Genomic DNA, 13,921 nt, shown 5'->3' with positions numbered 1-13,921 from the left:
CCTGGCATCCAGAAGCTTTTCCACAAATGCTTGCAAAATACAGAACAACTGGCCGGCGCCATGGCTCACTAGGCTAATCCTCCGCCTGCAGCGCCAGTACCCCAGGTTCTAGTCCCGGTTGGGGCACCAGATTCTGTCCTGGTTGCTCCTCTTCCAGTCCAGCTCTCTGCTGTGGCCTGGGAGTGCAGTGGAGGATGGCCCAAGTGCTTGGGCCCTGCACCCGCATGGGAGACCAGGAGGAAGCACCTGGCTCCTGGCTTCGGATCTGCGCAGTGCTGGCCGTAGCGGCCATTTGGTGGGTGAACCAACGGAAGGAAGACCTTTCTCTCTCTCTCTCTCTCACTGTCTAACTCTGCCTGTCAAAAAAAATACAGATCATTTTTTTTTATTTGAAAGGCAGAGTTACAAAGAGAGAAGGGGAGGAGGGAGGGAGGGAGGGAGAGGGGGAAAGGGAGGGGGAGGGGGAAAGGGAGGGGAAAGGGAAGGGAGGGGGGTAGGAGGGGAGGAGAGGGAGGGGGGAGGGAGAGGGAGAGGGAGAGGGAGAGAGATTTTACCTTTGCTGGTTCACTCCCTAATAGGCAGGGGCTCGACCAGGCTGAAGCCAGGAGCCCAAAACTTCTTCCAAGCCTTCCACATGGATGTAGGGGCCCAAGGACTTGGGCCATCATCTGCTGCTTTCCTGGGTGCCTTAGCAGGGAGCTGGATTGGAAATAGAGCAACAGACCCAAACTCGTACCGATATGAGATGCCAGTATCGCAGGAGGCAGCTTAACCTTCTGCACCACAACGAGAGCCCCGAAATACAGAACAATTAAAAAAGAATCAGAAATGTTCTGCAAGCTACATCATCCCATACAAATACTGGCTGCCATGACAAGTACTTCAAAAAAGTCTGTGGAAAAATGGAACTAAAGTGTAAAATTATTTTTGGTGCAAAAAAATTTTTAAATCCATGCAATTTTTTTCATAAGCATTTTCTATGAACTGTTTTAAGGCCGTGACTACACATGAATTTCAAAAAACTATATCAGAAGTGTAGAGGAGGCTTCTATTTCAAGTTAGAAGAACCTGCAGGATGGGGTTGGCATTGTGGCGTAGCAGGTTAGGCCTCTGCCTGCGGTGCCAGCATCCCTTATAGGCGCTAGTTCAAGTCCCAGCTGCTTCACTTCCAATCCAGGTCCCTGCTGATGTGCCTGGGAAAGCAGCAGAGGATGTCCCAAGTGCTTGGGCCCCTGCACCCATAAGGGAGATACAGGGGAAGCTCCTGGCTTCAGCACAGCCCAGTCCTGGCCTTTGCGGCCATTTGGAGAGTGAACTAGTGGAAGACCTCTCTCTGTTTCTCCTCCTCTCTCTGTAACTCTGCCTTTCAAATAAAAAATAAATCTTAAAAAAAAAGTGTAGGGGCTGGCATTGTAACTTAGTGGGTAAAGTCACTGCCTCTAACACCAGTATCCTGATTAAAAAAAAAAAAAAGAACCTACAGGAGCAAAAGTGAAAAGTACTTAGGTGTGCAGACAGGGCAGAGTATTGGTTTCTAACCAGAGGGACACACAGTAATGTTGAGACATTCTTGGTTGTGGCAGCTGGGGAGAAGGTACCAAGAGCATCTAACAGGTGAAGGCCAGGGATGCTGCTACACATCCTGCAATACCCAGGAGAGCCCCCACAGCCAAGAATTATCATGCCCCAAATGTCAACAGAGCCAATATTCAGGAGGGACCCTGGAGCACAGCTCAGATGGCAGGTTCAACATGAGGCTGGAAGAACAGTGACCAGACCCTGGAGAGCTTGCTATGTTCAGGAGATGCACTTTATTGTCCATGCCTGCCTTCCTTGAAATGTAATCAACAGACCAGCCCTCGTACTCTCCCACCATGCTGCTTACTCACCCAAGCCTTATGAGGTGGCACCCTCCCATCTGCAGGTTCTGGAGCCAAGCAAGGTTAAAGACTTGAGGTAGGGGAGGTCTGGCTGAAAGGCCTGGTAGGAAGCAACTAGAACAGCCTCCATGACAGCCGAGAAGGGCCAGGCCTCTGGCTGAAGGAACTCAAGGAAATGATCTATTAAAGACACATTGATCTAATGGGCTGGCGTTGTGGCATAGTGGGCTAAGCCTCCACCTGTGGCACCAGCATCCCATATGGACTCCAGTTCTAGTCCCAGCTACTCCTCTTCTGATCCAGCTCCCAGCTGATGTGCCTGAGAAAGCAGCGGAAGACGGCCCAAGTGCTTGGGCCCCTGCACCTATATGGGAGACCCAGGGGAAGCTCCAGTCTCATGGCCCAGCCCTGGCCTCTGCATCCATTTGGAGAGTGAACCAGCAGATGAAGACCTTCCTCTCTGTAACTCTACCTTTCTAATAAGTAATAAATAAGTTTAAAAAAAAAAAAAAAGAAGTGTAGGAGCTAGCACTGTGGCTTAGTGGGTAAAGCTACTGCCTGACACTATGAGACTACACTATGGCCTGGGAAAGCAGAAGATGGCCCAGCTGCTTGGGCCACTGCACTCACGTGGGAGCCCTGGAAGAAGCTCCTGGCTCCTGGCTTTGGATCGGCCCAGCTCCAGCTATTGCAGCCATTTGGGGAGTGAACCAGTGAATGGAAGACCATTTGCTCTGTCTCTCCCTCCTTCTCTCTGTAACTCTACCTCTCAAAGAAATAAATAAAATCTTTTTAAAAAATCAATAAAAATTTAAAAATTAAATCTTAAAAAAATACTACATGGTACCCCATACCAATGAACATGTGTTACACGTTAACCAAAAAAATTTTTAAAAAGAGACACTGATCTGCACCAGCCTTCTTGACAGTCCCAGAACGCTCACAGCACACTTCCTTCTGGGTACATTTCCGCCTGCTGTTCTGTCTGAGATCAACTTTGTCCCGTACCCAAAAAGCTCCTACCCTCTGTTTCTTCAGACCTCTGTTCAAACCACTTTATGGGCAATGTCCCTAAATATCCTAATATAAGACAGCATAAATCATCACCCCCTACCTTGTCTTATTTTTCTAACACCACGCAAACATGGTTTACTTGTTTTCAACTGCTCTCCCCCCTTCGAAACGTAAGATCTCACCGGAGGATTTAAGTCTGTTCACTGCTATGTCCTCTGTGCCTGGATTCATGCATCACGCACTCCAAGGCCCAATAAACGTTTACTGAATGAATGAATGGAGTAATGCATGCACGGTAGGGATGAGAACACAGAGATCTAGGAGCGGCAGGGAAGAAACAGAGTGCAGCGGGTAAGACGCGTGGGCTCCAGCATCACACAGGCGGCTCCAGCTGCACCACCACCGCTTGCAAACAGTGTCCCGATGGCTCAGTCTCACCAGCAAAGGGGGGCTAATGGTAATCGTAGAACCTATTTCCTAGGGATGGACGGAAGCTCTTGCCACCGGGCCTGACACGCAGCCAGAGTGGAACAAAAGGCAAGCCGTCGGTAGCAACAGTCAGACGACCAGCTAGGGGCTAGGGAGTAGTTTAGAGGGTCCTAAGGGTCAGCAACTGGAAGACGGGGTTGGAGGGTAGGGGGAGAAAGGTGAGAGATGAACAGGACGGGCGGGTGGTGCTGCAGCTGCAGAGGCGGCCGGGGCGCAGTGCCCGGAGCCCACAGCCAGCCTCCGCCAGGACACCCGCATTCCCCTTTAGGCAAATGACCTGCCCCGCTCTGCGCTTCTTCCGTCTGGGGATAAACTAGAGCGCCCTCCTCCTGGGGGTTCCTGTGCTTGTTCCCAAAACCACGCAGGGTGCCGTGCACACGTCACCGACGTTAACTGTAATGACAGCTGAGAGGTAACAAGACCGTGGGTTCCGGCGCCGGAGGAGCCTGAGCCGGACTCCCAGCGGCTGTCAGCTGGAGGACCTCAAGAAGAAATCCCTCGAACTCTCGGTACCGCGACCATTTTCCAAAGTTAGGCCCCGCAGCGCGCAGGCGTCAGCAGAGTAACTTCCAGAGCTCTGAGCTGCAGCCCCCCGCGTCTGCCCCAGGCACTGAGCTCCGCCACGCCTGTCCGGTGAGAGGCGCCGGGCAGACAGCGAGCCTGGCCTTTCGCACTCCGCAGCTCTACTCCAGAGACCAAGCCTGCCATTCACGCTCCCTCCTCCCGCAAACCAGCGAACCGCGCCGGAGAGGGGCCGGAACGAGGCGGGGCCGCGCCGCTCCGGGGTTCCGGGAGTTGCGTCCGCGCCCCCTCACCAGTAGCAGCTGCTGTAGACACAGGCGTCCCGCGGAGGGCCGGCCGGCTGGTAGCAGGCGGCGGCGGCGGCGGCAGAGCGGTCCCCCGCCTCCATGGCGGGCTAGCTTGGGCCGCGGCCCGGGCAGGAGGCGGCCCGAGTGGGCCAATCGCTGCAAGCAGCCGGCGCGCAGCCCACAGCGCCCGCTCCCGGAGCGGAGTAGGTGGAGCCTGAGGCGGCCAGGGCAGTTTCCGGGTGGCGGAGCCTGGGCGGGGTGGGCGGAGCCTGGGCGGGGCAAGCGGCTCAAGTTGCCAGCGCGCGAAGGTCCGGACTGAGTGGGCGGAGCTCGGGGGAGGACGACGCTGGATTTTCGAGAGGGTGGAGCCAGGGAGAAGTGGGCGGACCCGGGTCGCAGACGGCTGCGTGGTTCCGGGTAGGCGGAGACGGTGGGGAGGGGAGTGGGGGCGGGAAGAGCTGGCGCCCAGGCTTCCGGGGGGCGGGCTCTGGGGCGTGGCCGGCGTGCGGGGTGAGGCGGGGACGACGAGAATCCTGGGCGAGAGGGTCCGCGGCGAGCGGCCTGAGGGAGGAGTTAGGGGAGAGTCTGGAGTTGGTGAACCCCGGGGCCCTGAGTGGCTGGGCTGTGGAGGAACCAGATGGACTGCCATTAGAAAGGCTTTGTGTGTCAAAATGGGCGCTGTAGTTTGGAGCCCGGGGGAGAGGTAGCGGTGGAGGGTAAATTCCAAGTAGGACCGTCGCGAGGACGGTTTTAGGAAGGAATCACACCCCAAATGTAGCATTTTTTTTTTTAATTAGGAGGGCTGTATGTATTGGCTGGGAAGGATATATTGGTCCCTGGATACAGTCAGAAAATAAGTTGCAAAATCATCTTTCTGTGTTAACCATATGTTTATTTGCTGGCAGTCTGGAAGGAAAGCCGCCAAACGGTGAGAACTCTGGTGAAGGAATGGTTCTGGGATGTGTGCTTTCAAGGACTTAGACTTTACACTCTGTGTTTGCGACAGACCTATACTGGGACAGCTGATCAGAATCCTACCATTATCCAACTGAAATGGTTAGGTTGGCCAGGGCCGTCCGCGGCAGATTCTCTGATCTGTGTCCCAAAGCCCTTAAACACTTTTGCGCTTTTGTGTCCGATTTGGATTTGTTACCTCTGGGGTCTGAACACTAACCAACCGACAGAATTCCCCTTTAGAGAGAGCTGGAGGGCCATTGCGGGAGGAAGAGGCTCCCAGGAGTTTCTGGGCTCCATTCCAGCCACGGGTGTGGTCACGTCCAGTGCAGTCTGCCCTGCCTCAGCCCCAGAAGGTGCGTGCTCTGTGACCTTTTCAGCCGGCCATACTCCTCCTTCAGCCCCTCAAGCCAGAGCCTTTGTCCCCAGTGGCCAGCAGTCACACAGCAGGGTCCCCTCCTCCCCACCCCCAGCACACCGAAGGCCTTCTGTGTGTCCCCAGACTGCTGGTTCTGGTGACCCGCCTGCCTATCCTTTCCAGGGTGGCCTGTTCTTTCCCAGCAACCCCAGACTGCCTCCAACATCGCCGGAGTGATAAACTTCTAGTAGCACACCCACCTTCCTTGGTTTGGAGCCATAGAAAATTTCATTATGCCTGATTATAGGATTTTATATCTTGTAGTAGCCTTACAATAGTTACACATTTACCACAATTAATGCTTCTTTTAATTTTTTAAATTTATTTTCAGTTTATTTGAAAGACAAACAGATCATCCATCAACTGGTACATTCCCCAAATGCCAGCAACAGCCAGGACTGGACCATACTGAAACCAGGAGCCTGGAATCCAATACAGGTATTTCATGTGGGTAGCAGGGATCCAAGTACTTGAGCCATCACTTACTGCCCCCCACAGTGCTCATCAGTAGGAAGCTAGAATTGGAAGCTGACCTGGGACTTGAAGCCAGGTACTCCCATTTAGGATGTGGGCATTGAAGTGATGCAGTAACCACTGAGCCACATACTTCCACCATTAATTCTTTATATTCAACTTTCCTTGCATTACCTACTGTGTAGTTTCTTGTCTCATGATTGGACTCCGACTGCTATACGCCTTCAAAGCCAGATTAGGTAGGTTCAGTGGTTTCCTAGTTGTGTGACCTGGAGCGAAGTTACTTCAGCCTGCTGGACCTCAGTTTCCTCACCTGCAAAATGAAGTCATTAATAGTACTACCTACCTCATAGGGTTGGTAATGCTGGTTAATTGAATGTATGTGTATGAAGCACTTAGAAGAGTTGCTGGCACATAACGCTAAATGCTAGCAACCATGATTTTTGGTATAATCTCCCCTCATGACTTCCAACATACCCCACATGTCCATCACTGAGTGCCTTGCTCTTCCTTAGATACTCCAAGGCTATGTGCAAGGTAACTGTCTGCTTGGGCTGATGTGTTCCTCCGCCTTCCTTATTGGCAGCTTTTTCCAGAAATTGTTTCCTTCCATCTTTTCACAGCTTCCCCCACCACCACCATTTTATCACAACTTCTATTCACATGTCTTGAACAGCAGTATCATACATCAGTAATCAAACATCAGTAATTTAAGCTGACTGTCTCTACCTCTGCCGTGAGCTGCTCAGGGCCTGGATTTTGCTTTGGGAAGTAGAATAGTATAACAGAGCTAGGGCCAGAAAGACAGACTTGAATCCTATCTTGACCACTTATCCTGTATAACTTTGGATGAGTCACCAACCTTTCTGTTTATCAGTTTCCTTGTAAAATGAGGATAAGAGTAGAGTGCCTACTTAATCGATATTGTAATACATATAACATAAACTGATCTGTACAAAGCACTTAGCATAGTGCCTGGTAAAGCATAGGTACTGTCAAGGATAGCTGGACTGAGCCAGGTGTTGTGGTGCAGCAATTTTAGCCACCACCTGGGACACCCACATCACTTATCAGAGTGCCTGCCCCGGATTCTGATCCAGCTTCCTGCTCCTGCTCCTGGAATGCAGCACATAATGGCCAAAGTACTTGAGTCCCTGCCACCCATGTGGACACCCAGATGCAGTTCCTGCTTCCTGGCTTCAGCCTGGCCCAGCCCTGGATGCTGGGGCACTGGGGGAATAAATCAGTGGGTGAAAGATACCGCTCTCTCTCTCTGTCTCTCTCTCTCTCTGTTGCTCTGCCTTTCAATCCTTCAAATATATAAATAGCTTTTTTAAAAAGTAAAGACAGATTTTATTCAGTTACTGCTGACGACAGGGAAATGTTGTAAGAACTGAGTTCCATTCTAATTTGTGCATGAGTTGGACACCTCAGAGGAAGAATGCGGGAGTAGGGATTGCAGGGAGCTCAGAGGAGTCAGAGAAGTAAAAAAAAAAAATTCCAGAGACTTGGTCAGTGGAGATAAGGTTAGGCCAGCTGCCTCTGCTGGCAGGCAGTTATCTGCCTGCGGCAGGAGTTTATCCTCCCACAGAGACTAGGAAACAGAGGCCCTGTCCTTCCTTTCATTTCAAAGGAATGCCTCTCAGGGTCCTTGAGAGAGACTTGTGAGTTGCAAGAGGTATATATTTACAGTTCTAAGCCCTTGTAAGTAAGAAAGGGAGATCAGGGGCCTGTCATCAGGTATCGGCAAAAACAAACAGTAAATTTTCCTGGCAGTGCTGAGCTTTCTCAGGTAGGCATTTTACTGGAGGGCTGAGGTCATCCTGTGGACACAGCCTTGTGCAGCTAGAAACCAGGTTGGTTTTTCCAGATCTGTTGGTGCAGGGGTTTGGGCAGAGCTCTGTGCTGAGAGCTCTAGGCTGCTTAGTTACCCACAGAGGACACAGTTACATGGCTTTATGGTGGGAGTTATGATCCCTACAGATTGCTGTGAGCAGAACGCAAGCATTGTGACTGGCAAAAATCCTTGGGATACAGATGAGATAACGGTGAACAGAAACCCCAAAACATAGTGACTTCAGTATGATCCATGGAACAGCCCGAACAAGTGCATTTCAGAGCTGGTGTGGTCTCTCCAGGCTGTCACCCAGCCTCGTGATATGTTGTAGGAAGGCCATACCCATGGTCTCATCCTGGTGGGAACATCTGAAGATGACTCACCATCAAATCTGTTGCAATTGCATGCTGGCCAGTTTAACCAGCAAAACTGTTAGTGGAAGGTTTAGAGACAAAATCTGCTCACATTCCACTGACACAAGATGTTCACATGATTGCACCTGCTGCAAAGATTAGGAAACACTAGAGTTTATTCTGGGCAGCCCAGATTTGAGTATCTTGAGGGAAAAGGAAAGAATGAATATTGAGAGAGAGCCAGTATTCTCCATTATATTGTGTTTCCTTTATGCTTCTAAACTTTCTATTTTTGATGTTTCATTTTTGAGAAGCAGAGAGAGAAAAGAGACAGAGCTCCCATTTGCTAGTTCACTCCCCAAGTGTCCACAACCCCACTAGGCCAGATTGAAGCTGGGATCTGAGAACTCAGTCCAAGTCTCCCATGTGCACTGTAAGGACCCAACTGCTTGAGCCATCAACTGCCGCCTCCCTGAGTGTGCATTAGTGGAAGCTGGAGTAGGAAGAAGAGCCAGGCCTTGAACCAGCCACCATGATACGGAACATGGGTGTCACAAATGGCATCTTAACAACCATACCAAACACCTGCCCTGGAAATATTTTTCAACTGAAAGAAAGGCATCAAAAAAAAAAAAAAGGAAGAAAGAAAGAAAAGTATCATAAAAGAAAAAATAAATAAGATCCTATAGTAAAGACTGTAAAAGGGGATATGGTTCAGAGGAGAAGGAAGTGCTTGGAACCAGATTCTAACCTACAAAGCCCAGTGATCTGGAAAAGAAAGCAAGAAAGAGATGTATCCAAAGGAGCCCCTATCCAGTGAAATTAGGATGTTAAACAGGGGTTTAGAGGAGGAATATAAAACAAAAAAAAAGAGTCTAACAAAGGCCACTTACCTGTAAGGGGAGACCCAGGAATTCTACAACACACAATACACTGAGGGTTAACAACAAAGAAAGCTTTTTATTTTTTATTAGGGGTTGATTTTTAAAAGAAAAGAAGCTCAAGAGGTGGGGGAAAAAGAGATAATCCCATTGCTTGTAATCATAAGATGATGTGATCAGACAGCTGAAAGAAAATGGAAATACCCAATGCCTAGTTGGCTTATATGTTTTTCAATCAAAGAAAAATTATCCTCAAACTATTAAAAAAAAGATAGCAACAAGAGGATATTGAAGGCCAAATAGATGCAGTGATAGAAAACACTAAGTTGCTTTAAGTGGGTTAAAAATCTTCAGACCTGGAGTTATATCCCAGAATACTGAGGAGCTTTTTTATTTTGACACCAAAGCCTCTTTTATGGACCTTTGAAAAAATGCTGGAGGAGATGACATAATATTAAATAGGAATACTTGCTGCCTTGAGTTCCATAAAAGGGGAAAAAAATTAGGTATTCCAGACACGGTAGCCTGGTAAGCTTAATGTTTTCCCAGGATGGTTTGTGACTATAAGAAACAAAAGTTACTAGCATAAATCCTTTGTGAATTGATAATTTTTTTGAAGAATTAATTGATTGTTAGAATGAAAATACAGCACAGAGTACATCTTGATTCCAGCAAAGCAGCTGCCCCAGTTGTATTAATCATGACTTGTTCAGTTCAAAGTCAAGGCAGAAGAGCTATTAACTGCCTCATATCATAGGAAGGACAATGAAGAGTTCTCACAGGTCAAGGATAAGTCGCGGGATCTAAGGGACCAGAAGCCAGATGGGTTCCCAACCTTTCTCTCCCACCATCCCTCTGTCTGCATCTCTGTGCTTGGCTTCATTCTGGGATCTGCCCCTGACTTTCTGTGGGTAGAATGGTCACTGGCAGCCTCATGGTCGTATTTTCCAGGTTCAGCAACCCAGGGGAAAGAAAAGCTTCCTTTTCCTCACTGCAATCACACTGAAGAACTTGTATTTTTATTTTTTGCACTTAATATATATTTACTTATTTGAAAGAGGTACAGAGACAGAGAGGGAGAAACAGAGAGATCTTCCATCCACTGGTTCATTCCCCAAATGACTGCAATAGCTGGGGCTATGCCAGGCCAAAGCCAGAGGCCAGAAGCTTCATCCAGGTTTCCTGTGTGGGTACCAGGGACCCAAGGACTTGGGCCATCTTCAGCTGATTTCACAGCCACATTAGCAGGGAGCTGGATCAGAAGTGGAGTAGCTGGGATTCTAACCAACGCCCATATGGGATGCCAGCAACACAGGCAGCTTTACCCACTATACCACAGGCCAGCCCCTGATTTTTTTTTTTTTTTGCATATGTTACTTTGTAATATAAAGTTTTGAAAACTTTTTCTTACAAATCAAATTTAGCAACATTAGTGTAAGTAGCTGTATAAGCAAACTTGTTCACTTAACTTTTTCCTATTGATGGACATCTTAGTTTTCAGATCCTACTATTGTAAAATAAAGCTGCAGTCAATATCTTCATAAAATTGATGATCCACACCTCTGATTACTGTCTTTGCATGGAATCTGAGATGTGAAATTTCTGAGCCAAAGGTTTTAATCTTTCTCCAGGATTCCTGATACATGTTGCTACGTTCTTTCAAGAAATGGGCTCATTCATTCCTCCTCAATATTGCCTTGATAATATTATTAAAAGCAAAAATTAGGCATTGTGGTGTATTGCATTAAGCTGCCGCCTGCAATGCTGTCATCCCATTTGAGTGCCAGTTCAAGTTCTGAGTGCTCCACTCCCCATCCAGCTCCCTGCTAAAGTGCCTAGGAAAGCAGCAGAAGATGACCCAAGTACTTGAGCCCCTGCCACCTGGATGGAGTTCCAGGCACCTGGCTTCAGGCTGGTGCAGCCCAAGCTGTTGTGGCCATCTGGGGAATGAGCCATAGGATTGGAGATCGTTGTCTATCTCTCCCTCTCTCTCTGTAACTCTGCTTTTCAAATAAATAAATAAATAAAATCTTAAAAAATAAAAAGAGGAATTAGGCAAAAGAAAGCAACTGAAATCTGTTATCTCCATTTGTGTTGTGTATATATGATTACTATTTTCACATATAAAACAAAGAGTTTCAGTATGATAAATGTCGGGGCAGTGAAGTCCTGGGAGCTCAAGCAGGGGAGCGCCTGTCTGTTGGCTGTGTTGGAACACAAAGATAGGACCATCCAACTAAGATCAGGCTGAGAAGGGGGCAATAGTCCCATGATCCTCTGCGTGGGCCAGGTCATACCTTTCTAAGATATTAGACTCACTGCTGTGTATCACAGCTTACGTGGGAAAATTCAGAAACTGAAGTATATTTAGGGGAGGCTGATAAAGAGAGAAGGTCTAAAAAAACCACATTGTAAGAATATATCTTCCTTTTTCACTTTCTCTTCCCTCTTTCTTCCTCTGTCCTCCAACCTCCACATACACAAAGGGTGTCTCACATGGACTCCCAACGTTAGTTTGATCAGCAGCTGTTCTAGGAATCTACTGGTAAAACTCTCCTTTTCCACCTGGAAGCCTCTCTACCAGTCTATATTCTTGGTTGCAAACAACAGAAACCATTTCTGGCTAACATGAGCAGAAAAGAATTGTACTGGCTGGCTGGGAGGAGGGGGAAGTTGTACTTGGCTTAGAGGGGAGGGAAAACAGCTCAGGTTACATTGAGGTAATGCTCAGAGAATCTGAGAATAAGCTGGTTAAGGTGCCACCATTAGTACCACTGCCTCTGTACCCTCTCCTCTGCCACCACAAATCTCAGCCTCTACATCTTTGGGTCATTCCCTCAAGAGACAGCAAGTGGGGATTGTCACTGTGGCATAGTGAGTGGAGCCGCTACCTGCAATGCCAGCATCCCATTTGGGCACCTGGTTCAAGTCCCGGCTACTTCACTTCTGATCCAGCTCCCTGCTAGTTTACTCATGTAGGAGACTGAAGGAAGTTTCTGGGACATTTACTCTCTCTCTCTCTCTCTCTCTCTCTCTCTTTGTTTCCAAAGATTTATTTATTTGTTTGTTTGTTTACTTGAGAGTCAGAGTTACAAAGAGAGGGAGAAACAGAGAAAGATCTTCCATCTGCTGGTTCACTCTCCAAATGGCCACAATGGCCAGAGCTGTGCCGATCCAGAGCCAGGAGCCAGGAGCTTCTTTCGGTCTCCCACATGGGCGCAGGGACCCAAGCACTTGGGTCACCCTTCCCTGCTTTCCCAGGTGCATAAGCAGGGAGCTGGATTGTAAGTGGAACAGCTGGGACTCAAACTGGTGCCCATAAGGGATGGCAGCACTGAAGGCAGATGCTTAACCTACTACGCCACAGTGTCAACCCCTCTGAATTATTTTGATCTGTGGTTGTTTTATGCAGTTTCAGAACTCATAGGGAGCCAACAGTATGTGTCTCTGTAGAATTTCCATAGATGGAAGGCTGGCCCCTGCTTAACCCAAACCAACCCAAAGAGAGACTCTCCTAGACAGGAAGGCTGTCCATTTAAATGCAGAGTAGCTAAAATGGCCAATGCCAAGTATGGCCCCTCCCCATCTCCTTTGATCCATACTTTTTCCTCTTTGGTGGGAAATCAATGAGATTAGCTAACAAATTTAAGTAAGGTCATATTTTTAAGGTCGAAGTAAATTTCTGTCCAATCTGATGTTTATCGTCTAACTTTACTATCAAAGAACAGAAAGGGACCCACCTATAACCTCATCTCAAGTGAAGTAATGGGATTATGATCAGCTCCTACCTCAGCCTCTTTTCTGTCACACATGAAATAAAAACCCTTGACCCTTTCTATTGCAGTCAGAGGTTGTGGGAAAGATCTTATTTTCTACCATCCCTTGCTAAATCAAGTCACTCCTGTTTGGAGCAGCTGAGACTAGAAACAGAGGGAAATGTGACCAGTAGACAACCAGTTTCATACTAACCATAACCCATTTCCTAGGGCTGCCACAAGTAACAAATTGCCACAACTAAGTGGCTGAAAATAGCAACAATTATTTATTCTCTGTTGAGGAGACCAGAAGTCTGAAATCCAAATGTTGGCCGGGTTGGTTCCTTCTGGAAGCTTTGAGGGAGAATCTGTTCCGGGCTCCCTACTAGCATCTGGCCGCTACCAGTGATCCATGGAGTTTCTTGGCTTATAGAAGCATCACATCAGTCCCTGCCTCTATCGTCATGTGCCTGCCTTCTCCAGGTGTCAAAACTCTCTCTCCTTTCTCTTATAAAGACACTGGTGAGTCGGGACCGGTGCTATAATGCAGTGGGTTAAAGCCCTGGCCTGAGCACCGGCATCCCATATGGGTACCAGTTCAAGTCCTGGCTGCTCCTCTTCCAATCTAACTCTCTACTATGGCCTGGGAAAGCAGTAGAAGATGGCCTGGGTGCTTGGGCCCCTGCACCCATGTGGGAGACCTGGAAGAAGCTCCTGGCTCCTGGCTTTGGATCAGCTCAGCTCTGGTCATTGTGGCCATTTGGGGAGTGAACCAGCGGATGGAAGACCTCTTTCTCTCTCTCTCTGGTTCTACCTCTCTATGTAACTCTGTCTTTCAAATAAGTAAAATAAATCTTAAAAAAAAAAAAACAGTCATTGGATTTAGGACCTACCCTAAAACCTGGAAGGTCTTAACAGAAGGTCATAATTACATATGATAAGACCCTACTTCCACATCAGATCACATTCTCAAATACTGGGTTTAGTACTTGGATATATATCTTTTTTTTTTTTTTTTTTTTTTTTTTTTTTTTTTTGACAGGCAGAGTGAACAGTG

General features: G+C 48.1%; 2 protein-coding genes across 7 annotated transcripts in view; one reads left to right on the top strand and one right to left on the bottom strand.

The window, feature by feature from the left end:
* NTAQ1 (N-terminal glutamine amidase 1) overlaps positions 1–4,318 on the bottom strand; it is a 28,125-nt gene extending 23,807 nt beyond the window's left edge. For both annotated transcript variants that reach the window (XM_008255878.5, XM_089336469.1), the window contains exon 1: positions 4,199–4,318. In XM_008255878.5, coding sequence (XP_008254100.3) covers positions 4,199–4,293 — 95 coding nt within the window. In that variant the 5' untranslated portion in view covers positions 4,294–4,318. The remainder of the gene's footprint in view (positions 1–4,198) is intronic.
* Positions 4,319–4,486: 168 nt separating this feature from the next.
* ATAD2 (ATPase family AAA domain containing 2) overlaps positions 4,487–13,921 on the top strand; it is a 93,410-nt gene continuing 83,975 nt past the window's right edge. For 2 of the 5 annotated variants that reach the window (XM_089336457.1, XM_051844788.3), the window contains exons 1-3: positions 4,728–5,120; positions 5,390–5,502; positions 5,896–6,002. In XM_089336457.1, the coding sequence (XP_089192583.1) occupies positions 5,080–5,120; positions 5,390–5,502; positions 5,896–6,002 (261 nt within the window). In that variant the 5' untranslated portion in view covers positions 4,728–5,079. Of the gene's footprint in view, positions 4,610–4,700; positions 5,121–5,389; positions 5,503–5,895; positions 6,003–13,921 lie in introns of those variants that run through there. The other 3 variants (XM_089336458.1, XM_070075455.2, XM_070075454.2) reach the window with 3 other exon arrangements.

Source organism: Oryctolagus cuniculus, chromosome 6 (assembly GCF_051225735.1).
Source record: "Oryctolagus cuniculus isolate XC-2025 breed Fujian yellow rabbit chromosome 6, ASM5122573v1, whole genome shotgun sequence".
NCBI classification, from domain to species: domain Eukaryota; kingdom Metazoa; phylum Chordata; class Mammalia; order Lagomorpha; family Leporidae; genus Oryctolagus; species Oryctolagus cuniculus.
This window is presented reverse-complemented; position numbering and strand designations above follow the sequence as displayed.